Source organism: Muscardinus avellanarius (genome assembly GCF_963383645.1).
Source record: "Muscardinus avellanarius genome assembly, chromosome: 19".
NCBI classification, from domain to species: Eukaryota; Metazoa; Chordata; class Mammalia; order Rodentia; family Gliridae; genus Muscardinus; species Muscardinus avellanarius.
In genome coordinates, this window is record NC_137805.1 from 18,127,807 (window position 1) to 18,155,753 (window position 27,947).

At 51.7% G+C, this 27,947-nt stretch overlaps 1 protein-coding gene across 1 annotated transcript in view; it reads right to left on the reverse strand.

Annotated features, from left to right (window-relative positions):
- The window catches only part of RALGAPA2 (Ral GTPase activating protein catalytic subunit alpha 2), a gene marked incomplete at both ends in the record, with an annotated part of 243,084 nt that extends 215,967 nt beyond the window's left edge, over window positions 1–27,117 (reverse strand). The window contains 3 exons of the mRNA XM_080716443.1: window positions 786–838; window positions 5,720–5,830; window positions 27,012–27,117. Coding sequence (XP_080572569.1) covers window positions 786–838; window positions 5,720–5,830; window positions 27,012–27,117 — 270 coding nt within the window. The remainder of the gene's footprint in view (window positions 1–785; window positions 839–5,719; window positions 5,831–27,011) is intronic.
- Between the last annotated feature and the right edge of the window lie 830 nt (window positions 27,118–27,947).

The following is a 27,947-nucleotide window of genomic DNA, read 5'->3' on the forward strand; positions in this document are numbered from 1 at the left end:
CAAGACCCTCGGAAACTCAGAGAGACGCTCTTTCCAAATAAAAAGAGTAAAAAGGGCTGGCTGGGCTGCAGCTCAGAGGTAGAATGCCTCCCGATTCAATTCCTAGTACCAGACAAACAGATTGAGTTCATCTTCTCATACCAACCCACGCACACAGCTCTTCAAACCATTAATACATTTCTTGACAACCCACGATTAACTTTTAAAATTTGTAACTCGGTCCTGAATATACCTCTCCAGGCATCTATAATCTGGAACTTGTCCAATACATTTGGGCAAGAAAGATTTTTAAGCCTAATAAATCAAAACCACAAACACTGTTTCAGCGTTGAAGAGAATACAACACAGAGGATATATAAACACAGACAAAGATCAGGACCTTACCAGCGGTCAGAAAAATACAGATCAGAAACACTGACTTTCTGCATGTCAGATTTACACATGTTAAAAGACAAACCACCTCCGGCGTTAGGGTACAGGAGGTTTACATGAGACTCGTAAGACCATTTGGGAGAGCAACTTAGCAATATCTATAACCAACTAAATGTGTGCACTTCTTCTTCTACCTAATAGCTTCATGTCTAGGTACACATACAGAAAAAAATTCTGCCATATTTTTAAAAATCAAATCACAAGAATATTGTAGCACTGTTTGTAAAAGTATGAGGAAGAGAGAGGAGAGACACATCCATCCACAGCTATTTTGATCAGTCTTCAAATTAAGAATTTAAAACATCTTATTTCCAAAATGAACCACTAAAGTAGAAAAATTAACCAAAACTTACTTCAAAAAGAAAGAGGACGGAGTCCAGCTCCTCCCGTTGTGACTTACTATTCCCTGGAAAAGGAAAGACATAGTTACCATGACAACAGTGAAACTTTGGGATACTGGAAATCTGTTAGACAGCATCTTAGAACATTTCAGCCTGAACGGACATGATTTATTCAAGGACACCGAGAGACAGTTCAGCCCACGAGGCACGTGACAGCCACTGAGCCAGGCCGTCTGCACCCGCGCCCTCAGGGCTGCCCCGGCCCGTGGCACGCAATCTACTCATTTCTCAATCAGCTACTGACAGGCTCGAATCGTGGTAAAGCACACAGCAAAAACGAAGAGCTCTGGCTTGGTGTGCCGAACGGGCGCAGAGCGAGCCGCGTATCCACGGAGGGCTGCACCTCCTTGGACAACCGCTACTGTCCTTCTGGGTTTTGCAGAACTGGGGATGGAACCCAGGGGCATTCTACCTCTTAGCTAGACGCCCAGCCCTATATTTTATTCTTTACTTTGAAACAGGGTCTCACTAAGTTGCAGAGGACCTCACTAAGTAGCTGAGGCTGGCCAGGAACCCGGGATCGTCCTGTCTCAGCCTCCCAAGTGCGCCACCAGGCCGGGCTGCTCTGGGTAACAGTAAAAGCTGCAGCACCTCTAGCACGTCTAGCCCAGCGCCAGGCGCTGGCTAAGCGCGCGGCTCCCATCACCTGACGTAAGGGCCAGCAACCATTTTCTGTAAAGGGCCACAAAGTAAGTATTTTAGGTCTGCAGGCCTCAACTCTATCATTATAATGCAAAGCAACGGCAGCATCGCAAAGGGGAAGCACAGGTATGGCCGTGTCAGGGAAAACTTATTTATAAAAACAAGCATCAGGCCAGGCATGGTAGTGCACGCTTGTAATTCTAGTACTTGGGAGGCTGAGACCAAAGGTTCACGGCCAGCCTCAGCAAGTTGTAAGGCCCTCTGCAGCTTAGCGAGACCCTGTTTCAAAATGAAGAATAAAAAATAGGGCTGGGGGTGTGGATTGGAGGTAGAATGCCTGGGTTCAATTTCCAGTACTGCAAAAAAAAAAAAAAACCCAGCACCAAGCCACAGCTGCCCTGGTCGGCCTGCATCCCCGCCCCACGACCGGGCACCACTCCCTCCCTCCATTAGTACTCCAGGGTCCATCTCAGGGATCTTGAGGAAACAGAACATCCTGTCCTGAGGAAGATTACATTCTGGCCGGAGGCAGCCCCCTAGAAACCAGGGCCTAAGAATGAAGCAGGTGGGGCGCAGAGGGCAGGGCGCCGTTCTGACCGGGTGAGGACGTAAAGCAGCAGCTCAGCCAAGGCCTGGGCGAGGCGAGGTATGAGGTGCACGGACATCGGAGCAAGGAGCAAGGCGTGGAGACTGGAGGGCACAGAGCTGCAGGCAGAGGGCCTGCCGCTCCCCGGCACAGCCAGGGCGCAGCCTGCAGGCCCTGAGGCTGGGTGGAGGAGAGCAGGCAGGGGAGAGGGGCAAGGACAGCGGGAGGTCGAGCCTGAGGCCGCCTAGGGAAGAGCAGGCCTTGGAAGGTGCTGGAAGGCTTGACACACAAGTTGTTTTGGGGGAGGATTCACTGGGGATTGAACTCTGGGCATTCTACCTTCACGCTATACCTCCAGCTCTATTTTATTTTTTATTTTGAAACAGGGTCTTGCTAAGTTGCTAAGGGCCTCATTACGATCCTCTTGTCTCAGCCTCCCAAAGTGCTGGGGTCACAAACGTGCGCCACCACGCCCTTCAAACATGGCTCCAGCTCTTCTTTTGAGAGGAGACTTTGGGGTGGGGAGGGCACAAGTGTGGGAGACCAGGGCAGGGTACGGGATCTCTGGTGCTTCCAGTGAAAACAGCAAGAAGAGCCGAGTGGTGGTGTGGGGTGCATCTGAAGCAGTCAGGAGCGCCCAGGCTCAGCCTGAACAGCCGGAAGCTGGAGTTATCCCACCAGCACTCCCCCCTCAGAAGCTCCTGCTTGCCCTCCTCTGGAGGTGCTCAGCATGGCACCGCCCTGTGCCTGGCCCAGCCCGCGCCTGCACCTGGCCTGGGCCTCTGCACTGGAGCAAGGCCTCCCAGAGGAGCCTGGGGTTTGGGCTCCACCTCCAGGCCTGTGTCCACGGGCCTCTCTCACCCACAGGAGGTCGCCCTGCCACTCCTCTCAGGCTGCCTCGCCCGCCCCAGGCTGTCCCTCTCCTGGGACTGCCAACGGGCAGCCGCAGCCCTGATGGCCCTTCCTGGGACCAGCACAACATGCCATCTGTGCTCACAGCAAACTTTCAAATGGGTGTTCCCCCAGGTCACCTGCACTGGCTCGCCACCCGTGGCCCCACGCCCGCCTGCCCGGCAACCCAAAGTTTCCTCGCCAAGAGCTCTCGGCCATCACCGTCACCAGTGGACTCCCAGGTCCCGGCCCTGTGCCCTCCCCCTCTGGCCCAGCCAGGCATCCCAGTCTTTCATGCCCGGGGACTCTCTTCCCGGCCTCTGGGACTCCTTTCTGGCACCCTTCCTGGTACGCCGTCTCTTTCTTCTTTATCTGCCCAATAAAAGAAGGGTTGCCCCAAAGTCCCGCCATCGCTGACTTTCTCAAATGGACTTTCTCCGCAGCAACAACGTGACTTGACCTCGCTGCCTGCAGCTCAGCCCCTGGCTTCACCATGAAGTGTCCCACAGATGTCCGAGACACAGTCCACCCGGAGCTGTCCCCCTGCCCACTGCTGTGGTGGCCCCCAACATGGGAAGCATCTTCGACCTCGTCCCTCTCCCAGTAGCCAACCTCCCTGGGACACAAATTTCTATTCCCTAACTACCCCCTGGCTAGATCTAGTGTCAACAGGCTCTTGCGGGCAAGCAGCTATCACACAAAAATAGCCTCTTGAAGAGCCTCCCTGCCTCCGGTGCACACACCACCTACTTGGACTAGGGGCCAATGCTTTTAAGAGGTCTAACAATAAAGTCCAAACTCCACTGCCTGGAATTCAAGGCTCCTTGCAAGCATAATCTGATTTCCTGCAGATCTCTTACATACCCCACGTAGCAAGACAAAGAGATGCACCCAGCTTGCCCAAGGACGGCCTCACCCAAGGACGGCCTCGCCCAAGGACGCTGGTGACAGCGTGGCTCTCCTCCACCTGACCCCCCAACTAGCCGGGAGAGAGGGCCATATGACCAGCCCGCCTATTTCATGAAGCCAACACAAAATTCCAAAGAGGAGAGGCTCTGGGGCGCATCCCGGCTAATGAGTAAGACCCCGGCCCTGTGCCCGGATGGTGGCACACCCCATCCCACGGGAAGGAAGTGCCTCTGCCCCTGCGCATCTTGTCATCCTGCTCTTCATTTGTGGGCTTTATAAGAGCCTCTGTAGCCAGATGTGATGGTGCACGCCTGTAATCACAGAACAAGGAAGGCTGAGACGGGACGATCACAAGTTCGAGGACAGCCTCAGCAAGTAGTGAGACTCTCATCAACCTAGCAAGACCCTACTTCAAAATAAAAATTTAAAAATAGGGCTGGGGGTGTAGCTCAGAGGCAGCATGCCTCAGTACCAGGCAGCATGGGCTCAATCCTCAGTACCACAAAACAATAATAATGACAGCCTTTGTAAAAAGTGGGTAAACATTTTGTCACCAGTGGGTAAGCAGGTAAAGTATTTCTCTGGGTGAGCCTCTCTAGCCAGTGGCTCAAACGCAAGCAGTGGTCATGGGAACCTCGAGCGATAGCCGCTGGCCATCAGGAGCCGTGGCCAGCACGGGCTGGCGGCAGCCCGTGGCCCTGAGCCCTCTGCCCCCGGGATCTGGCACTGCCTGCCGGCAGCAGTGAACTGAACTCAGGATGCCGGCGGGGTGTGTGTGGGTGGGGCACTGGTGTCAGAGGCTGTGCCGAGTGGCGGGAGGAGCAGGAAAACGCTCCGGCTTGTTTACCCTAACTAAAACAATTCCCAAGCAGATGAAGATGGAGACGACAGCTAACCCTTCCTGACGTGCAGCCCGTGCCGAACTCTGTCCTGAACCCCGAGGTGCCCATCAACCTGTTCAATGCCGACAGGAGGAAGCCGCCCAGAGAAGGCGAGGCCTCCCTGAGAAGAAACAGGGAGCAGCGGGGCCGGGCAGCACGTGCAGGCCACATGACTGGCCGGCTTTGCAAGATGGTTTTTAGGGGAGAACCGTGAACATACGGACATGTAACACGTCCATAGCATATACGGAAGGAAGCCTCCCACGAAGCAGGGCTAGCCGCCCAGTAACAGTGTCTGCTTTCATTCCAAAGTCCTCAATGGGATCTAAGTTGGCTTTTTGTTTATTTTTGTGTTTTTTGCAGTACCAGAGATGGAACCCAGGGGCATTGTACCTCCGAGCTAAAACAATTCCCAAAAGACTATCTTTTTAGTCTTTTTAATTTTTGAAACAGGGTCTCACTGAGTTGCGAAGGGCCCAAATACTAGGATTACAGGCATGTGCCACCACTCTTATTTTTTTGTATTTTGAAACAGTTTCTCACTAATTAACTGAGGGCCTCACTAAGGTGCTGAGACTGACCTGCTAAGTAGCTGAGGCTGTCCGCGAACCGCGAGCCTCCTGTCTCTGCCACCTGAATGCTGGGATTACAAGCGTGCACCAGCACGCCCAGCGGAATCTAAATTTTTTTATTGTAAATACATTTTTTTCCTTCTTCCTTTTTAAGTGAATTATTCCTGTGGAGTTCATTTCCTCTGGAACCTCCTATGGGTTCTCCCTCCTATTTTCCCTTTAGATACTAGTTGTTCAGTTAACATCTGTGTTAGCTGAAAGGAAACAAAGACGTCAACCAAGTTCATGGTCTCACAGCATCACTGCGGCCGGCCAAGAACGCGCGCGTCGAGCGTAGCCTTGCGGCTCACAACATCTACAACTGCTAACATTTCCTGGATGTTTCCCAAATACTAAAATGCTTACCTTTTAATTTCAAACTATTTTCCAGTGTTATAAAATTTTCATAGAAGATGAAATATATCTGAGAATAGTTGGTCTCGAAAAACTGCTTCAGGTCACTTGCATCCACATTATCTGAAAAGAAAAGAAAAAGCTTCCATTTACACAGTTATCAGAATCCAGAAATGACCTTTCCGGAACTGGAGGGAATTCAAGTCAGTCTTATCAACCTTTAAAAAGCAAACACAACAAATGACTAAACCCCTTTGCTTATCCTCCACCTAAGAGAGCTCTGAATTGGTACCCGGGCGCCAACCACCAGGCAGACCCAGGCAGGAGACCACCAGGCCGGCCAGGGGCTCGGGGCAGGGCACAGCGGTCACAGGCCAGCTGGAAGGTCAGGGAGGCGGTCGGGGCTGGGGCAGGATGACCTCCTGCTAGGGGACAGAGCCTGGAGGCTCAGGAAGAGGCAGCTTTGACACCGCCCTTGAGGAGGGTGGGTTCGCGCCTCTTCTGGAAAACAGCTCTGCTGGTGAAGCCCCACGTGGACCAACCTCCTCCCTCCCTGCTGGTGACCCTCCATGGACCAACCTCCTCCCTCCCTGCTGGTGGCCCTCTGTGGACCAACCTCCTCCCTCCCTGCTGGTGGCCCTCTATGGACCAACCTCCTCCCTCCCTGCTGGTGGCCCTCTGTGGACCAACCTCCTCCCTCTCTGCTGGTGAGAACCTCCATGGACCAACCTCCTCCCTCTCCAGACCACATCTCTCTGGGCTGGCAAGGGAGACCAGCTCAAGTGAACAGGCACTCGCTCCCTACCACGACCCCCACGCCCTGGGCCTCGCCTGCTGCGCCCAAGTGCACCACCTGCCTCCAGTTCCTAGATGACCTAGCCAGCGCCTGCTCAGACGCTGCCGGGCCTGCCACACTCCTGGGGTGTCCCTGTTGTACCTGTGTGGCTACGACCAGGAGCTGCCAGGGGACAGGCAGGTGGTACCAGAGACAACTACCTCCGAGCTTAGCAGCAACGCTGCTACTAAGCAGAAGCTCATGGCTCCGGGGATCAGAGCGGCGACCACTGTCAACACACCTTTGCACTCCGTCCTCAGCTAACGAGGTGGTTTGTGCCATTACAGAGTCCTGACCAAGGAGTTAGTGCTTTGAAAGAAGACACTAGTAACCTAAGGGAAATTTAAAACGGCACCCTAAAAATTTTACAAGAATTACTCAAGAAGTGTGTCACTCTCGGTCTGTAACAGAGTGGTGTCCGCTGCTTTTGCAGTTCTAAAACTGAGTTTCTGTGAGCTCAGCATGGCTGTGTTAAACTCTATACAGACGGTAACGTACACGGAGCAAGCGTTTCCCTTGGTTCCCATGCAGGGTCCGTTCATGCCAGAGGTGCCCCAGTTCTCTGAAATCACGCACACAAGATTCTGTGAGGTCGTATGAGCTGCCGCCATCACAGTATACACGCACATCAGAATCAAAGAGCACAGCAGGAGAAATTCCCAGTAAGCAATGATGGATCTGTGCGAAAGCGGGTCCCATGGAGCCGGAGTTAGCACTCTATGTGAACTCTGCCATCCTCAAGAGTGACACACGCTGGCCAAGGAACCCTGGTGTGCTCTGCAGAGGAAGGTTTGTGCCCTTCACCTCGTGCACTGCCAGTCCACCCGCCATGACCTGTCCCCTCTACCAGAAGCCCAGGAAACCCAACCACCCCCCGCCCCGGGCAGTGGCCAGGAGACCGTGCACATTAGCTTTGCCACTATACTCAGAGGTGACCTTTGATACACTGCACCCTAACCTACCCTCCTCCCGCCCCTCCGTCCAGCTCAGCTTCTGCTGCCCAGGACTTTTCTGCACCCGGCTGAAAAGCCGGAGCCAGGCTGAGGACGGCCTGTGGAGCCGACTGTGGTGCCAGTGCGGACGCTGCGGCGCCGTGGGCATGTCAGGGAAACGGCCTCCTCAGCCGCGTCTGAAAATGGGCTCAGGTGGCTCCCACATCCCGGGGCTTCTCTGGCGATGAGATGGACGTGTGAGAAGCAGAGAACACGCTGCACCTCAGGGGCTCTGATGACTTGGCTTTGGCAAAGGCGTCTCTCTTGGGACGACAGCACCTCATCAACCTAGGAGGCCACAGCTTCAGTGACCTCGAAACTCACGGATTAGAGACCAGCCCATATTAAGTGGTGCTTGATGGTAAACACTGCCAACAAGCCAACCCCCGAAACCAGTGGATTACCCCGTTATCTCCTCCCACATATAATCCTTTTCTGTGACAACTCTACTGCTTTTTGTCAAAACACAGCCTCACAAAAGCCTGTTTCTGCAGACCAGAAAATTCCAGAGGAAGTAGAAAGGTCTTGATCACTGAGGAGCCCCAGTGCGGTGCCATCAGGTGCCGTCAGGAGGAGGAAGGCGCTCCTTCTCAGCCCCACCTCCCTGCCTCCACCACCCAGAGCCAAGCGCCACCCAGCCCTGCCTGCGCAGCAGTGCCTGCGTGGTGGCCATCGTTTACGATTTTGCTCAAACTCCCCGGATAAAGGCGCTGAGCATCAAAAACCACAGGCTCAGAGCAGGAAAAAGGGTAAGTGGAGAATTCAGGGTAAACCGAACAGGCCATAAAGGTCATTTAGAAACACACAATGCAAACGAGGCAAATAAGCCAGTCAGACACCAGAGAGAATGTCAAAAACGAGTGTTAGCAATGCTGCACCCAACTCAGAAGCTCACGCTTGACAGCCGTCTAGGTCCTTGCCTTCTTCCCTCTTGGGGTGCTTTGAAGCACCGTTGAACCGTTCCTTCCCTCCATCCACACCTTGGGACGGTGCCTGCCCACATAAATTCAGAGCCCATCTCTCGCCTGCTCTGGCCCAGAGCTACTTAGAAGTGTGGTGAGGGCAGCTGGGAGGGCCCAGCAGCTGCCGGAGCGAGGGAAGGAGGAAACTCAGGGGCAGGCAGCCCAGCCCAGCAGTCTGGGGCCAGGCAGGCGCAGGGGGAGCAGCACTGCTGAGCCAGCACAGCCCGCCCTGCCCCACACTGCCCCACACTGCCCCACACCGCCCCACACGGCCCGGCACAGCCCCGCACTGTCCCGCACAGCTCCGCACTGCCCCACACCGCCCCACACTGCCCGGCACAGCCCCGCACTGTCCCGTACTGTCCCGTACTGCCCCACACCACCCCACACTGCCCCGCACAGCCCGGGACAGCCCCGCACTGTCCCGTACTGCCCCGCTCTGCGGGGAGGGTGCAGATGCCTCTCGTCATGGCTCTGAGGCTGCTGAGGTCTGCAATGGCTTGTATGGAAAACAACTGTGGAAATGCTGGTACCAGGGAAGAAACTCAGCACAAAAACGTGTGCCCCAGTGACTGCGGTCCAGCAAGCGGTGCAGGGGTGCACCTGGGGTAACACAGAGTCACCTCCACTAAAGCAGGAAAGCTGATCCAAGTTACAGAGGCTGCCGCTGACCCAAGCTTCCCGCCCACAGGCAGAGCGAGGGCAGCGCCCCCTGACGCCTGCCACTCCATCCAGCGCCTCCTGTGCACGCAGCAGAGTGCTAAAGCCAGGTAGGCAGCAGGAGCTTAGCTGGGGCCGAAGCTACTCGTGAAGCCTTCCAGGCTCAGGAGGTGACGGGAAGACTGGCGGTCCTGGCACAACCCCGCTTCAACGGCCAGTCCACGTTTTTATATCTTTATTACTATAAAAGAGAAATTCACATTCAGAAAAATGCCTCTATGCCCAAACATTAAAACTGTCTCCTATGTTGATGACGTGCAATCATTCAGTCTCTTGGACATCAGGAATACTGTTCGCACGGCAGAAAGACGCCAGACGAAGGGCTCCAGCCCCCAAGGTCTAAAGCTGGAGACCTGACCCAGGATGTGCTGGGCATCCCGTGAGCATCCCGAGGGAGGAGCGTGGAGTGCGGGGCCATGCGGGGCAGAGTCCTTGCAGCGCCTGTGCCAAGCCTACTCGGCCCTTGCAGGGCGCCCAGCTGCCGGCCCACGGGCCCTTCCTGCTTGTCTACCTCGATCTCCCCCACGACTGCAGGCAGAGTGGCCAGGCCTCCATGCTCCCAAGGCAAAGGCATCCAATAGATGCACCCTGGATGAATCCGCCCATCAGCGACTCTAGCTGTATGGAGGGGCTTGGCAATTAATTCCTGCCTATGAACAAGAGGAAGGCATTCCTGAAGGTCACAACAACACGTTGATGCCAGCCGCTGCAGCCTCCTGCTCTCTCTCCCCTGCCTCGACAGGCTGACACAAGCTCTCTGACCCTTTGCTCTCACCCCCTGCCATGATGCCCAGGGCCCCCAGCCGGAAAGCAGGCACCTCCAGCCCACAGCAAGCAGAGCCTTCCTCCCTGAGTCCTGCACATCGAGGGCTGAAACACCACCCATCCTTCCCTGGGCATCTTCTTCATAAAACTTCCCCACAGCCTGAAGAGCCAAGACTCAAAGTCTACCCTACAGGTATACTTTCCTAACCCCATGAGGCTTCAGACGTCGGAAAGTTCTCTAAAATACAAGCTTTCTATCTAAGTCAACTTTGAGGTACACACACACATACACACACACACACACACACACTTTTTTTTCTGGTACTGAGGATGGAACCCAGGGCATTCTATCTCTGAGTTGCACCCCCAGCCACATTTTAGTCTTTTTTTTTCCCAAATAGAGTCTCATTAAGGTACTCAGGCTGTCCTCGAACCTACGATCCTTCTCTCAGCCTCCCAAATACTAGGATTACAGGCCTGTGCCCCGCTCTCCGTGACATTTCAAAGTGAGAGCAGTCTGGGAAGACTCTGTTGTTCCCGCCAGCCTCTTACACCACATGTCCCTTACTAACAGACCCTCGCTCTTCCTAGCAGAGCCTTGCTGTGGGGACAGTCCTCCAGAGACCAGACCCTCGAGGAGGTCCGCCCCCGCCCCCACCCCACCCCCACCCCAGCCCCCCAGCTCGGACTTGATGCTGCTGAGCCAACATGGTGGCGCCAAGCGTGGGCTCCAGCCCTGGCCCCATGCCACTCAGTCTGAGGGAGAGGGCCATGGTTCTTAACCCTTCAAGTCCTCAGTTTTCAGTTCTTCAAATAGTGCAACAAAATGGATATGGTGAGCCGGGCGTGGTGGCCACGCTTGTAATCCCTGCGCTTGGGAGGCGGAGACAGGAAGATCGCGCAGGTTCGAAGCCAGCCACGCTGGCTTAAGAGACCCTGTTTCCAAATAAAAAGTATAAAATAGGTCTGGGAGTGTAGCCCGGAGGTAGAAGGGCTTCCAGGAACCCCAGTACCACCAAATAAATAAATAAAATGGATATGGTGCATTAAAATAGGGTGCGAACATAATCTAGAGCATATTTATATATACATATATGTGTATGTACATACATGCATATGTATATATTTTTTTTATTTAGTATATATTATACTAAGATTTCTTAGTATGATACTATAATTATGTTATCATAGAATCATATTATATAGCTATATCATACACTATAAGTTTTTACAGGTGCTCCAGATAAGATTAAATGGGTTCTGAAGGGACAGAAGTATTGCTTCTTTCCTGCATCTGGGTATCTTTCCATCTGGGTGGCTGTGGGCATCTCGCCACCCGGAGAACACACCTTCCACACTAAGGACGACAAAGCAAAGAGGCAGAAAGAGCCTGGACTGACATCCCCCAAGTGTCAAGTTAGCTAGCTCTGGGGATGCCCTGCCTTGGGACCTCCTTTCATAGGAGGAAAAAGAATCCTCACTATTTGCTTATATTTTAGTTTTATGTTACTTGCAATCAAAAGCACCCTTGTAGCTGGCTGAAATAAAATCCGACAGCAGCAGAAGGAGACAAACGCCCACTGAAAGGTCAGATACTATACTCCTCCGGCCGCATTTCCTGGGGGCGTGGTTTGCATTTCTTCCTGTCCACTAGGTAAACCAGATGCAGAAAGCTGTTAATTCTTTGTTATCCAAGACTGTTAGCCTGTGTGTAAAAATAATTCTATAAAAAGATACTTCAAATATCTACTGTTTCAAAAGTAGGGCTATTGGGGGGAGGGGAATAAACCCAGGGATGCTTTATCCCCAAGCTACCCCCCAAGACTGATTTTATTTTATTTTTTTAATTTGGAAACAGGTTCTCATCACGTTGCTGAGAATCGTGCTGAGTTGCTAAGGCTAGCTTCAAACCTGTGATCATCCTATTCCAGCCTCCCAAGAACCATGATTACAGGTGTTAACCACCAGCCCAGCTACAGAGCTATTTTCATGTAAACGTTTTTGGCGGGGTGTGGTGGCGCACACTTGTAATCCTAACATTTGGGAGACTGAGACAGAAAGATCATGGTTCGAGGACAGTGTCAGCTACTTAGTAAGACCCTTTGCAACTCAGTGAGACCCTATTTCAAAATTTAAAAAAAAAAAATAGGGATGGGCGTATAGCTCAGAGGTAGAATGTCCCTGAGTTCCATCCCTAGTACCGCAAAAAAATAAAAAATAAAAATTTTGAAACATTTTTGAAGGAAGGATTCTAAAACTTTAACAGATATCAAATATCAGTATTCTTTTTCTTTTTTTAAAAGTACTGGGGATGGAACCCAGGGGGCATTCTACCTTCGGGCTACACCCCAGCCCTATTTTTATTTTTTATTTTGAAACAGGGTCTCACTGAGTTGCAAAGGACCTAAGTAGCTAAGGCTGTCCACAAACCGCAACCCTCCTGTCTCAGCCTCCCAATGCTAGGATTACAAGTGTGTGCCACCACGCCTGGCAAAATATCAGTATTCTAAAACATACCATATACACCAATGAAACAGGGTGTTCAAATCAAATGCATTTACATGCATTTTATATATCTATTTCTTTTACGGGAATCAAATTCAGATTTTTTAAATCAATGCACACCTGCTTTTTCCTTTTCCTGATCTCAACTGGGAGTAGGAGAAACGTCAGGCACAGGTGTAAAATGGCTAGAACAGAGCCACGTGCTCACCTCACCCTCCACTCCCAAAGACCTCGGAAGTCAAACGTGGTAAGGAGGGGGAGAGCACCATCAAACGGGCCTTGTGTCAAATAACTTTGATTGCTAATTGTAATAGCCACTTACAAAATAGCTTTTATTAATTGTAATAATCACACGATAGCTTTGCACCTGTGGCTCAGTGAACCCTCCAGCACCAGTGGGAGGTGGGCACGGTCCTCGCCGCCTGCAGGAAGAAGGGCCAGGAGGGCAGCTCCGTGCCTGGACGTGAACCCACGGCGTGCTCCCCTGCCCGGCTGACTGCCCAACACTCAGTGGAGGGAGGGCGGAGGGCGAGGCAGTGGCGCCTGGAAGCAGGCTTGGTTTTATTTTGTTTTAAAACCAAAAGAACACAGGAGAGATGTGGTCCAAGCCACAGAACTGAATGGTTATGAATCCAAAAGAAGGTCCAGAAGTTGGCCCACTCGTAAAGGAGAGCAGAGCCAGTGCACAGTGGAGTGACCTTCCTCCTGGACGGGTTAAAAGGGCAGCTTTTCTATGAAATTAACTCAGTGCAGGCTATGTGGTCTTCCCCAGTGGGCTCCGGTTATCCTGGTAAGACCCCCTGCTGTCCCCTGCCCTGCCGGCAGCCTCCAACGGCAGCCTCCAACACCGGCTCCTCCGCTGCGCCCTCCTACGAGACGCCAAAGGCCCGGGCCCAGTGGCTCCAGCCGCTCACAGGCACAAGAGTGCGGATGGCTCCGGGGGGCCCGAAACTCACGACCTGAGGAACGGGCGGCAACTCGCCGTGTGGGTGAACGGGACATGATGTGGCCTGTAAGCGTTATGCGCGTCTTCCCTCACCTACACGAGAAACCCGAAGCTGGTTAAGTCAGAAACAGTGTGAGAAAGTGGGGCGTGGTGGGCACGCTTGTAATCCTGGCATTTGGGAGGCTGAGACGGGAGGATCGTGGCTGCGGACAGCCTCAGCTACTTAGTGAGGCCCTCTGCAACTCAGTGAGACCCTGTTTCAAAATTAAAGAACAAAAAATAGGGCTGTGGTGTAGCTTGAAGGTAGAATGCCCCTGGGTTCCATCCCCAGTGCCACGCACAAAAAAATGAGATCGCGTATAATGATCGTTTATATAAAACTGTGGTGTGTGTGTGTGTGTGTGTGTGTGTGTGTGTGTGTGTGTGTAGCAGCACAGAGAGCATGTTTACCAGTGTTAATAATGGTTATCCAGAATGCAGAATTTGAAGAGCCTTTTTAAATGTAAACTATTATGTATTCATATTAGTCAATGTTTTATCATCAGCATGTCAAATATAAGCAGAAAAAGTGCTGCAGTGGGGAATAAAAGGTTCCAGGGCATTTGTTAAGCCTGACTAAGTACCGTAATTGTGTGTGTGTGTGTGTGTGTGTGTGTGTGTGTGTGTGTTTGGGGATGGAACCTAGGGGGATTCTTCCTCCAAGCTACACCCCCAGCCCTATTTTTTATTCTTTGCTTTGAGTTGTGGAGGGCCTCACTAAGTAGCTGAGGCTGTCCTTGAACCTGCGATCCTCCTGTTTTGGCCTCCGGAATGCTGGGATCACAAGCCTGCGCCACCAGGCCCGGCTCATAAACAGATTTTCAAGTAACAACTAAGTAGTCAGGACACGGGGCCACACTCTTCTCTGTGCTTCGCTTACTTTGCAACTTTAAAGAAAACTCTGGACCCAAATAATGTATAAAATAGTATCTTTACTGATTCAAAAAGCTCTAAAAGCACCAAGGAATTTAAATTTCCTCCACCCAACGTGAAAATTACTCTTGTTTACAGCATAAACATTGTGCTGAAGCCTTGTAGCAATCTAGTTACTCAGAGGACACCCACTGTCTTCACGAAAAGCTGTTTCTCTAGACATCAGTACCTGAAAAGTATAGAAAAAGAAAAGAACTGGGCAGGAAGGCGTGGTCTCTGCGTGGCCGCTCAGGAGCCTGCACTGAGTAGGAAGAGCAACCTGTGACCTGTGGGCCCTGCAGCCGTCTCTCAGGGGCCACGACGGTCTTCCTGGCAGCACGCTTCACAAGCACTGAAGAAAGAGATGGTCTCTGCACAGAGAATCACTAAGATTCTCCTCCTGTGCTAACTCCTGAGACCATCCTGTTGTGAATCACCACAGTCCGTCTCTGGATAAGACCTAAGGCGCATTTAGCAAGCCTGGTTCATTACAAACCACACGTCCCTCATCCCTCGGTTAACCCTGCATGGAGACGGCGGCAGGTCCAGGGCTTTGCGCTACAACACACACGCCGGCTCAGCATGGCCGGGGTCCTCATTTAGACGCACACCTGGAAGAGAGGCGGCGTGCTGGGCTGCTGACTTCTGCGGTCTCGGACACGGACAGTTCCCACCGTGCCCACCAATGTTTTCCCAAGCGCATCCTTTTCATCCACTTTCGCCGAGCACTTTATGATGGGTTTGCCCCTCGCCTGTTACTACAGCTGGGGTGACGGCAAGCCCGTCCCTGTACTGCCACAGTGGGTCCACCGTGCAGAGCCCCACAGGCAGGCGCGCAGCACCCCGGCCTTCCGTCTGCGGTCTGTGGGCCCCTCGGCTCCGTGGGTCCTCAGCACTGGTCCACACTGAGGAGGGACATGGGCTGTGAGCCGGCCACCGCCACTCCCGCCACCACGGCTTCTCCAGCACGGCTCCCTCCCTCTGCTCCTTACTGTCCTCAGCTCAGTCTAGAGGCAAAAGATCTCACCCCCCCCCCTGAAGTAAGCCAAAGAAAGCTTTCATTATAGAGAAAGTGGCGGCAGAAAACCTATCTCCTGTAGACTAACCAAGCCAGACTGCTCTCCATGCAGGAACCACTGTGATCCCTTTACACTTAAGGTCAGAGCTAAAAGACATCTCCCGGCTCATCCTCCTCCTAGCCCATCCGGCTCATCATCTAATCTTAGAGTGAGCCCCACCTGGCTTTACCTTTAACTCCTCTGCCCCTCCTCCCTGCCCCTCCTCTAGCCCCTGTGAGAGTCTCTTCTTTTTCTTTCTTCTCCTCTTTCTTTTTTTTTGGGGGGGGGCAGTACTGAGGATTGGACCCAGGGGCATTCTACCTCTGAACTATACCCCCAGCCCTATTTTTTATTCTTGACCTTGAAACAGGGCCTCACTAAGTAGCTTAGGCTGGCCTCGAGCCGTGGTCCTCTCATCTGTGACACGCTGTGCCACCACGCCCAGCTGGGTGAGTCTGAGCTGAAGGTCACTGGGGGCTTTTGTGCTTACCGGCCCCTCCTGGAATCCTGCTCCCAGGGTGACCACTGCACTGCGCTGCCTCCAGCGCACGAGGCAGCCCAAAGTCCTCTTCCTCAGAAAGGCCTGCCCTGACCAATATCTAAGCAAACACACACACTTATCAAACTTCACTGTTCCATCACCAATGCCTGAAATTATATAAATGCTCATTATTCATCTCCCTAATAAAACGAGAGTCTCTTGAGGAGTGTGGCTTCACTTGCAAAGAGCAGGCTTAACTATTTGTGGAACGGCTTAAAAATGAATGTCGACAGTCTAACCAGCAGATTTATACAAACGATGGCCAACCCTGCTTCTTCAAAGGGCAATCTTCACTTCCCTCAAACAGATCTAGATAATCCTCAGATATGATTTCCGTAGTCTTGGGGATGGAGAGGAGACTGAACTCAGAGGCATCTTATCTCTGAGCTATACCCCCAGCCCTTTTTATTTTTTTTTTTTTGAAATAGGGTCTCCTAGGTTACTGAGAATCTCACTAAATTTCTCTAGCTGGGCTCAAACCTACGATCCTCCTCCTTGAGCCTCCCAAATACTAGGATTACAGATTTACGCCACCACAGCTTCCACAGTCTTGGGGAGATTTGCCAAGAACGCCGTCTAAGCCAGGCGTGGTGGTGCACGCCTGTAACACCAGTACTCGGAATCGGAGACAGGAGGATCACAGGTTCAAGGCCAGCCTCAGCAAGTAGTGAGATTCTCATCAACCTAGTGAGACCATTTCAAAATAAAAAAAATTCTTAAATTACGGCTGGGAGTATTTCTCAATGATCTAGGATTATTAGCACAAAAATCAGCAGGCTTCAGTTTGTGGTAGAAACAGGCAGAGACATTCCGGCTGTTGTGTGGCGACAGGCAGAGGACTTTGTCAGGCGTGCAGGAGCCGGGGTGAGGACCGCCCCGGGAGCAGGACGAGCGGGAGCCCACAAGAACACCTGCGCCCTCACCAGTGACAAGGACGGACTGTGCTGGGGACGGGTGCGCCGGGGGAGTCTCTCTCTTCCACGCGCAGAGCTGCGGGGCGTGCCAGGCTGGCAGGGCCAGAGGCCACCTCTCTGAACCTGGAGGATGAAGAACACCAAAGCAGATGGTCTGGGAGTGGAGTGGGGGCAGGCGGGCGCCGCCGACTCCTCCCGGCGTCCATGCCAGTGGGCCTGACACTCAGCTGCGTGCGCCTCCAGCCCTCGTTGGCTTACGCTACTTTGAGCTGGGCTTCTGGCGCCTGCGAGCAAGAGTCCTGACAAACACACTCCACATGGACGACCCATCTGGTGGAGCAGAATAATAAGGCAAAATAAAGAAAGCCCAATCTGGTGGGACACAGGGACACAGGGCTTCCTGCGGGGTGGGGAGTGGGGAAGGCCTCCGGAAGCAGAGGTGGTGGCGACAGACACTGGAACCACCCAACTCTCCTTGGTCCACTTTATGGCATGTGAACTGCACTTGGACAAAAGAGCTTAAACACAAATAACACTGCTGCGGGCTTCTTAATAGTCCCTCAATGTATCAGTTATGATTTCCTACAAAAAGAAATTGGGCCAAATGATATATTTTAAAGATCATAGCTATATGCTAATAAGAAATTACTTTCCAGAAAGACTGTACCAAGTACATCAAGAGTGTATGACAGAGCGGAGTGCAGAGAGAACATGATCGTGAGGGCAAACAGCATCTTGGCTAAGAGATCAAGACGTATACCTTATTCCTTACGTTTATTATCTTAGAGGTCTTGTCACGTCTCCATCTGTGACTTACACACATTCTAAACACTGTAATTTTTCTGGTTGATAGGCAGTGTATAGTAATATTGAGGATATAACTATTTCCCCATTATAAGTTTTAAATATCTTTCCAGTTCATGACTTATTTCAGTTAAAGGTGATATGTCCATTTATTTGTTTATTTTAGAAACAGAAGGTGGAAATATGCTTTCCAAAATAGTATCTCCATGTTCTCTCTTCCCTCTCTCTCCCTCCCTTACACACACACACACACACACACACACACACACACGACAAAGGACCGTTTGCCTTCACTCGCGAGCTCAGTATAAACTCTTCGACATCATGTCCCCACGGACAGCCACATCAGAAAGAGTATGAGAAACAGAGGGGTCGACACTGTTTATACCAGAAATATGTCCACACAGAAATTACACTCACACTGGTCCTGAAAAATATAAATGTGCTGAGAGGCAACACGTTTTCGGTTCCTTCTCGTCCATGCAGTTTTGAGGAGACTATCAAGGATTGAAAAAGACTTACTCCCTAGTTCCAAAGGTTCCTTTTGAGGGGCTTGTGACTCATTTTGGCTTTTGTAAATTTAAAACTTTACAGTAAGGCCCATGTTTTGTTTCCATGACAGAATACCGAGGCTCTTCCCCCCGTGGGTCACAAGCCCGTCCGTACCAAAGCCTCTGGCACTGCCGTGTCTCCCCAAGCCTGGCTCGGCTCGCTGATGCCCACCGCCTCTGTCCTTGGCCACAAGCCTGGCTCAGCTCGCTGATGCCCACCGCCTCTGTCCTTGGCCACAGGAGAGGCCCTCTTACAGGGGCTCTCTTTGGAACCCAAAGGACTGCTGTGATCAGGAGGGGAGGGTGTCCTTCAGAGACACCGCCTTAACTCACAGGGAGTCTCTACTTGAATGCTGGGAACTTCTGACTTAAGAAAATAATCAATCGTTGCTCCAGGAAAGAATCCTTCAAAACATCCACGAGGGTGGATCATCACCTCCTTCTCAGCAGACTTAAATCCAGATATTCTGAAGTCGCGTTTCCGGTTCTTTTTTAATAATTATTTATTAAACTGTAAACTCTGGTGTCCCTAAAGCTGCAGCTGTGACCTGGCACACAGCTGGTGCTGGACAGATAACTAATAAATGAACGAGGGTTGCGAGAGCCAGCTGCCCTGCTTCCAAACCCAGGCTCTGGTGATGGAAACTAGACACGGTTCTCATCCTCCCTGTCCCTCGGTAACACGGACACGATGGCACTCTCGGTTTCGTTTGGGACATTAAATGATTTAATATGTGTAAAAATATTCTCAGCTCTGCTGTGAACACAGATGGTGCTGAGTAAATGCTAAGTGCCATTTCCAACAGGGAAGCATGTTCCCAACGGGGACGGAGATGAACTGGAAGCTGCCGTCGTTCTCCAGCGCGGCCGCGTGGCTGAGGTCAGGGGAGCACAGTGATGTCAAACGGAGCTGCAAAGCCGTGGGACTCTGAGGAAAGATGGTTTCAGGACAAGAGGACAGAGAAAGTTCACAGGACCCCTATCATGTGCTTGTGCCATGTCCAGCGGAAATGTTAGACACCAGGATGGACAACACTTTCTGGGGAAAGGAAGGCTGGATTCTCTGAGAAGCGGGCACCAGCAAGACAGCGTTGGACAGGCCAGCGGGTGACTTGGAGAGTACGTGGGAAGGACGGGAAGGGCTGGAGGAGGCCTCAGACCACATGCTCCCCTGAGAGGGAAGGAAGAGGAGAGGCGGGCCGGGGTCTGCGTTCAGGCTTCAGCACAGTTCTGAGACCTCGGCCAGGCCCAGGGGAGTCCTCAGCCCAAAGGTGCCCTTCCGAGGCACCTGGATCTCACGCACTCGCTGGCTGGGCTCGGCACACCGAGGCCGCAGAGCCGGGAAGCCCAGCTTTGGCTCCGCACTGGTGGCTGCGGGGGCAGCAGCCGGTCACCAGGGAGCCACGCTCCGCGGCGCCGCGGTGCCACAGCTCCTACCGTGGCCAGGCGAGGTCACCAGAGCCTCGCAAGTCCTTGACAGCATGGCCGAGGGCCAACGAGCACCTGCCACCGCCCAAAACCAGTGCCCAAAACCAGCATACTGCAGTGGCTCCTTAACTCCACCAAAGGGAAAACTTCTTAAACTAAGCCACAACTGTCTGGGGCAGAGCACATGTTTACTGTTATACACAACTACTTTTTAAAATAGTGTCCAATATATTCCAGATGTGGTTTCAGTTTCAAAAACAAGAAAAAGGACACAAAGGGTTATAAAATCTCTTTTTTAAAACTCTAAGCTAAAATCCCAAACTGAAGCCGGGCGTGGGGGCACACGCTTGTAATCCCAGCATTTGGGAGGCTGAGACCAGAGGATCTCTGTTCGCGGACAGCCTCAGCTACTTAGTGAGGCCCTCCGCAACTTAGTGAGACTCTGTTTCAAAATAAAGAATTAAAAAATAGGGCAGGGGGTGTAGCTTGGATGCCCCTGGGTTCCAGACCCACGGGGGGAAAAAAAATCCCAAACTGAGTACTCAGAAATAGCTCTAACAGAGCTCAAATGAAAAGCTCTCTGGTAAATCTTTTTTTTTTTTTTTTTTTTTTTTTTGCAGGTTTAGGGATAGAATCCAGGAGCATTTGATCTCCAAGCTACGCTCCCTGCCCTAATTTTATCCTTTATTTTGAAACAAGGTCTCACTAAGTTACAGAGAGCCTCACTAAGTAGCTGAGGCTGTCTGTGAACCACAATCCTCTGGTCTCAGCCTCCAGAATGCCGGGATTACAAGCGTGCGCCACCACGCCGGGCTTCATAAATCTTTTAAAAGATATAATTTCCCTAAATTCCTCCTTTTTTTTTTTTTTGGTACTGAACTCAGAGTCATTCTACCTTGGACCTACACCCTCAGCTCTTGTGTGTGTGTGTGTGTGTGTGTGTGTGTGTGTGTGTGTGTGTGGTACTGGGGATGAATCTCAGGGGCTTTCTACCTCCAGCCTATACTCCCAGACCTATTTTATATTTTATTTGGAAACAGGGTCTCATTAAGTTGCTGAGAGCCTCGCTAGGTAGCTGAGGTTGGCTTTGAACCTCCTCCTGTCTCAGCCTCCCAAGTACTGGGATTACAAGCATGTGCCACCACGCCCAGCCTTTTCTTACTTTTTGAAACAGGGTCTCACTGAGCTGCTGAGTCTCACTAAGTAGATAAGACTGTCCTCAAACCTGCCATCCTTCTGCCTGAGTACCAGGATTATAAGTGTGCGCCACCACACCCAGCTCATAAATTCCTTTCTTAAGGTCACCAATTCTCAATTGCTGGATTTGCTAATAGATTCTAGATCCTCTCTCCTGAAAAAGCCGTGTAAGTGGACTAGCCCAGGGGTCTGTAACTACGTAAGCAGACAAAATAATTTGTGTTAGGAGCTACCAAAAATACACTCACAAGCGCATCTGATGAACTGCTTTTGTGACCCATCTGAGCGGGCCGCTCACGGCAGCGCCCTGACTACGTGAGAATAAGAAAAGACATTTTGCAAAGCAGACGGTGATGGTGGGCGCGAGCCACCAAGATGGCGGGATGAAGCCGATGGGGCTGTCACTGGGAAGGCAGCCGGGGAGGCAAAGCAGCAGCTCCTTCAGGCTGAGCGCCCGACCCAGGCCATCCGCAGAGGGCGGACTCCAAGGCGGGCAGTCCTCCCTGACAGGCGGAGCGCTGGCGGGGTGCACCTGTGTGGCACAGCCAGACACCCTCCAGCCCTCCAGCAGGAGGGCGCATGTGACACACACATGTCCCAAGCTCACTTTTCATTCCAGAGGTTTCGAATATAAAACATTAGAAACTGATTAGAAATTAGTAACGGGCGCACTGTGACAAGATCCCAGCTAGGAGACCACCAGACGGGTCGGCTGGGAGACCACCCCGATGGCCAGCTAGGAGATCACCCAGATGAGTCGGCTGGGAGACCACCCGGAAGGTCAGCTAGAAGACCACCCAGACGGCCAGCTAGGAGACCATCCAGATGAGTTGGCTGCGAGACCACCCGGAAGGTCAGCTAGGAGACCACCCAGACGGCCAGCTAGGAGACCACCCAGACGGCCAGCTAGGAGACCACCCGGAAGGTCAGCTAGAAGACCACCCAGACGGTCGGCTAGAAGACCACCCAGACGGTTGGCTAGGAGACCACCCAGATGGCCGGCTAGGAGACCACCCACACGGGTCAGCTGGGAGACCACCCAGACGGCCAGCTGGGAGACCACCCAGACGGTCGGCTAGAAGACCACCCAGACGGTCGGCTAGAAGACCACCCAGACGGTCGGCTAGGAGACCACCCAGATGGCCAGCTAGGAGACCACCCACACGGGTCGGCTGGGAGACCACCCAGACGGCCAGCTGGGAGACCACCCAGACGGCCGGCTCGGAGACCATCCTAGCAGGGGTGAGGAACCTGGTGCACCTCCAGCTGCGGTATGTCACGAGGTATCAACGCCACCAAGTATCTCGCCAGGGCAGAGGCCAGTGAACACGAGGCAGAGGGAGCCTCCCGTCTTTGCCCTGCTCGAGCCAAGTATGATCTCCCCAGGAGAACCAGCAGGACCAGGAGGAGGGCTCCAGGTGGCACAGCAACATTCGGGGGACCATGCAGAAATGCTAGGGCTTTGTTTATATGTTAGCATTTGTTCTGGTGGCTAAACATATCTTCTGATGTGTAAATATCCTTTTGAATCACACAGGTAGCAGATGGCAACACTGGCTTCATGAAGGCACAGCCCTCGTGGCGCTGGGGCTGAAAGGCGAGTGCCCCCCTCCTGGGGTGGGCCCTTCATCCCAGTGGCGGGAAGCCAAGGATCCTGATGGCAGTGGGCAATGCCACACGGCTTCCCAGCCTCCCCTCGCACCCTGGGCCTTCGCTTGGATCTGACCTTTTCTCAAGCCCAAAATGAAGCCAAACAGAGCTCCCCCCATCATTAGACAGAGCCCCCCCGGCTCTGTGCAGGACGCCCGCTATTTCAAACACCCACCACCGATTATCAGATCGTAAAGCGGTGCTCACACTCATCAGACTGCAGTGAGAATGGCGGGCCCTCCCTGCGGAGGGAGCCCTGGCCTCCTCCCCGGGCTGGCCAGTGTGATTCCAGGAGACCCTGCACGCTGCCACCCCATGGCCGCCGCCTCCCATCCCGCAGGCACAGGCTGTTCTCAGGTCCTACCCTGCCTCCTCCAGCGCCATCTCCACCTGCCCCCCATCACCGCCCCATTCTCACTGCCAACACTCCCATCCTCTCTGGCTGGAATTGCCCTCCTCCTCTACTCTCCCTACTTCTGACCCTGAGCTCTCCAATGCAGAGCCGGAAGCTACCTTTGGCTACGGAGCACGAGAAAAATGGCTACTAAGAACACTACACATCTCACGCATATGGTATATACTGGGTTTCATAGGCTTTTCCATTATTATTTCAAGAAAAAGAACACAGCCGGCGTGGTGGCGCATGCTGATAATCCCAGCATTTGGGAGGCTGAGACAGGAGGATCCGGGTTCGCGGACAGCCTCAGCTATTGAAGGCCTTTGCAACTCAGTGAGACCCTGTTTCAAGATAAAGAATGAAAAATAATAGGGCAGGGGGTGTAGCTCAGAGGTAAAATGCCTCTGGGTTCCATCCCCAGTACCGTAAAAATAAATAAATAAATAAATAAATAAATTGCTAATATTGTATATTGGTTGCTTATTGATATACATTAGGTACATGAGGTTAAATAAAATACACTATTAAAATTAATTTTACTTGTTCTTTTTACTTTTTAAATGAGGTTACCAGAAATTTTTAAATCATACATGTGGGTCACATTTCTACTGAGCAGGGTTTATCTAACCATTCTTTAGGGCTTAGCAGGAACTAACTTCCTTCATAATGCCCTGACCTAGCCAGGCCTGGTGGTGCACACTCCTAATCCCACTACTTGGGAGGCTGAGATGAGAGGATCGCAGGTTCGCAACCAGCCTCAGCTACTTAGGCATTTTGCAACTCAGTGAGTGCTTATTTCAAAAGAAAGAGCAAACAATAGGACTGGGGGTGTAGCTCAGAGGTAGCATGCCCTGGGTTCAATCCCCAGAACTACTAAAAAAAAAAAGAGCTAACTTTTGTACCATTCTTAATTTTTTTTCCTCTAAAATCCTGTAATGGAGTCCATCGTATAATTAACTACCTAATTACATGAACCATCATGTGTTTGCTTTTCTCTTTTCTATCAGGGCTATTCTACACCCTGATTTGAGACTCAGAGCAGGCACTTCCCTTCCAATTAAACATGGAATCCTCACTGGAGCAATACTGTGATGTGAAGCATGGGTTTTGGTTGGGGATTTTGTTTACTCATCCACTGTACTAAAGATGATTTCCACAGTGTAAGGAGAACTAGTTAACACAATACATGTCAACTACTTAGTGCCTGGCTTGGCCCTTATAAGGCCTTCCTCGCCTCGGTTTCCCCTCTGTAGAATAAAGTTAATAACATGAGGCCAATCTGCAGTAATACACCCAGAACAAAGAATCAAGTTTGAATTAGAGTCTGTATCATGATACTAGAAAATACTCTAGTCTCCACAGCTAATTACAGATTTGTTGTTGTTGTTGTTTGTGAAACTGGGTATCAACCCAGGGGCGTCTACCTTCAAGCTACACCCTCAGCTTTTTTATCTTTTCATTCTGAGATAGAGTCTAAGTTGCTGAGGTTGACCTTGAACTTGCAATCTCCTGTCTCAACCTCCCAAGTACAGGGAGTACAGGCATGCACCACCACGCCTAGCTGCACCACCATGCCTGCTCAAGCAGATTATTTTTTATGAAAAGAGAATAATTCTATCACCATTATCAAAAATAAGAAAGAAGGGTAAGGAAGCTACTTATCAAAATGCTTGTCCTGCTAATGCTGGGAGAAACGCAGTGCCTACTCCAAACTGAGGCCATTACCACGCCAAGCTCACAGCAACCCTTTACCAGACACACTTCCCAGCCCTCCAGCAGACCAAGGACACTGAGCCCCAAGGGCAGGCCAGCCACCTGGGCGGTTAGGCAATTAGACACTGTACACCTTGGGGCCAGGTGGCAGTGGTATCATCCTTATATGTTAAAAAAAGAAATCTTTATTATCACTTCAAGATAAAATATGTGAAAACCAAGAGTGATACATATTACGTATAATATATATAATATCACATGATATTAATATTAATTACTCTTGTATTTTGTGTAATACAATATTTTGTGTAGATGCAACAGTAATATTCGTGTCTTCCGGTTTTTCTTGATCTTGGCTTAATTTTAATCTTTCAGCTAAAAAGCCTTTGTTTTCCAAGTAATCTATTTTTTAAATAGGTCACAACTAAAAATAGGGTATAGGATATGGGAGGAACCCGTGCATTTAATGTCCTCCTTTTCTTTAAAGTCTTTAAGCCACAATTGTAAAGCAAAAGTGCACATTAACTAGTATAACTAAAACTCCTCAACTGTGACAGAAATGGAATTCCTGTAAAGATGGGAGTAGCCAACAGGGGACCGTGGTCCATCACAAAGTATCAACAACAAAAACACAAACAACTAAGGAAACAACACTTTTCCTGCCACCAAACTAAGGCTACACTGAGATCAATGAAATAACAAAAGAAGGTTCCTTAAAAGACACATCTTAACAACAAAACTATTATCACAGACACTTGAAAACTATCTACTTTCTCAGAATGGTAACAAGGTATCTCTAAGAAGCCAGTGTGTTCTAGATCTAATTGACTCTGTCTTTACAAAATGTAGCCAACTTAATCTTAGAGATTTGGACTGAAAAGGTTTAAATTCTTTAGCTCAGCAAAAGTCCTAAAGTATCAAATGCTTTAAAATACTGCTCAACTCTCTTATATTAAAGAGCGTCCTTGCAACAGTGATAATCAGTCACTACCAAGAAGCAGGTACAAAGTGATCTGTGTGTGCATGGGATTTTACTACAGGATGTGGAGAGTTCAGTTTACCAAGAACACCACATTTCCCTTTCAAAAATCTTGAAAACTTAATCCCTGTTACAGTAACTAATTTACATTTTATTCCAAACTGACAAATAAACGCACTCTGGGATGGCAAATCATTTCACTTGGCAAAATCACGGATTGGGTTGGTTCGGTTTGGTTTGGTTTTGGATGCGCCCACCTCCCCTAAGAGGTAGTTCACAGACAACAAATAGAACTAGTGACTTTTACTCTCATGACCAAGATCTTTATTTAAAATCCCCACAGTTCTCTTAATGCCGTATTTTCTCAAGTGGTGCACACATTAAAACAAGGTGGTGGTGTTGTTCATTTGAACACTACAAGGCACCCAGGAAAACATAAGGTGTCTTTTCCTCAGCCCCCAAATACACAGTCTGTGTACAGAGAAAGGTGCTTCTGTCCTAAACAAAAGCTAACGCTTGAGAGGTTTGAACACACACACACACACACACACACACACACACACACACACACACACACACACCACACCCCTACGGTCACATGGAGCAGGTGACAGGAAGCCGGTGGACACTTCACCCACAGGGGTGAGCTCCACCAAAGGTCAACTCCAGGCCCCCCTGGACTCCCCAGAACCCCCACCCAGCAGGCCATCAACAGCCAGCACAGAACCTGGGCTGCCACCCGAGACAACGCAGAAGCGACCTCCCCAACCCTAGAAAGTCAGCCCTAAGCAGGCAGAGGGGCCCCCTTCGCACGAGAAACGGAAACACAGGACCCCGACGCAAAATTAAATGTAAAAGGAGGGCATGGCGAGAGAGGTGACAGCTAAATTTATGCTGGGATCACTTGGAATCCGTTTATCTGCTGTCTCCGGGTTAATAGTTGTTTTTTTTTTTTTAATACATTTAAAAGGGGAGGGGGAAGAGACGAGGCAGTTCAAGTACGTTGGGATCACTTAAAGTGTCCGTGTAACTGAGGTCTACTAAACTGTACAAAGTGGGAGGGCGCCCGACTTGGTGGAGCACGCCTGCAATCCCAGTCCTTGGGAGGCTGGGCCTGGAGGGTCGCAGGTTCGAGGGCAGCCTCAGCAACTTAGCAGAGCCCCTCCGCAGCTTGGCGAGATCCTGTTTCCAAGAAAAGAAAAAAGGACGAAATAAAGGAGGGCCGGCTGGGGGTAGGGTAGAACCTCTAGATCGGAGCCGATCCGGGCATCACGAGAGAGGAGGGTGGGCGGTGACAGGTGCGCGGGGCCGGCCGCGGGCGGTGTGGACGCCGCACCCCCGCACCCCCGCACCCCCCGCGCCCCCCGCCGCCCCCGCCGCGCTCGGCCGCGCTCACCCAGCAGCGCCCGCAGGTGCCTCAGGCGGGTCGGCGCGTCCTTCTTGGGGTCCAGCGCCTTCTGCGCGGACTTCTTCACGTCGCCGTGGCTCCTGCGGGAGAACATCCCGCCGCGCAGCGGGCGCGAGTCACCGCATAGGTCTCCGCGCGGGCGATCGCCGCCGCCGCCGCCGCCGCGGGAAGGAGGGCGGGCGGGACGCGGGCCGATCGCCCCGCCCTCGGCGCACGCGCGCGCGCGACCCGGACCCGCCCCCCGGGACGCCCGCCCCCCGCTGGACCCCGGCGGGGACGCGCGAATCACCGGGAAGCGCGCCCTGCGCCGACGCTGTACTACAAGTCCCAGAGTGCACCGCGAGACGGTGGTCCAATCAGGTCGACGTGTCTTCCGCATGTTGGAAGTCATTGGGCCGACGGTACACGCGTGGTCCCGCCCCGCGCGTGGGCCCCAAGTGCTTCTGGGAAATGTAGTTTTCCCCAAAGCTGCGCTGCTGGGACCTCTTTTCCAGAGTCCCAGAGTCTCCGGATACCAAGCGCCCGCGAGCTTCCCGGTTTTCCTCCAGTGCAAGGAGAGCCACACCAAAAAAGTTTCCAGTATGAGGAGTTGCAAGGCAGCTGGGCGTGATGGCACACACCTGCAATCCCAGTTCTTGGGCAACCCCAGCAAATAGCTCTTAGCAACAAGAAATTGTTTTCAAATACATCAAAATAAAGTTGGGATGTAGCTGCTGTAGCTCAGAGGTAGAATGCCTCTGGATTCAACTCCCAGGAAAACACACACACACACTTGCAAGGCAGAGTTTAAAATGCAAGCCAAGCCATTTTTAGGCTTAGCTACTGGATATACAGTAAGGAGCAGGAGGAAGCCCCTTGGATCCTGCCAAAATCCGAGCTCCAGTTTCACACTTAGATAAATGGCTCAGGCACCAGGAAGGGTGT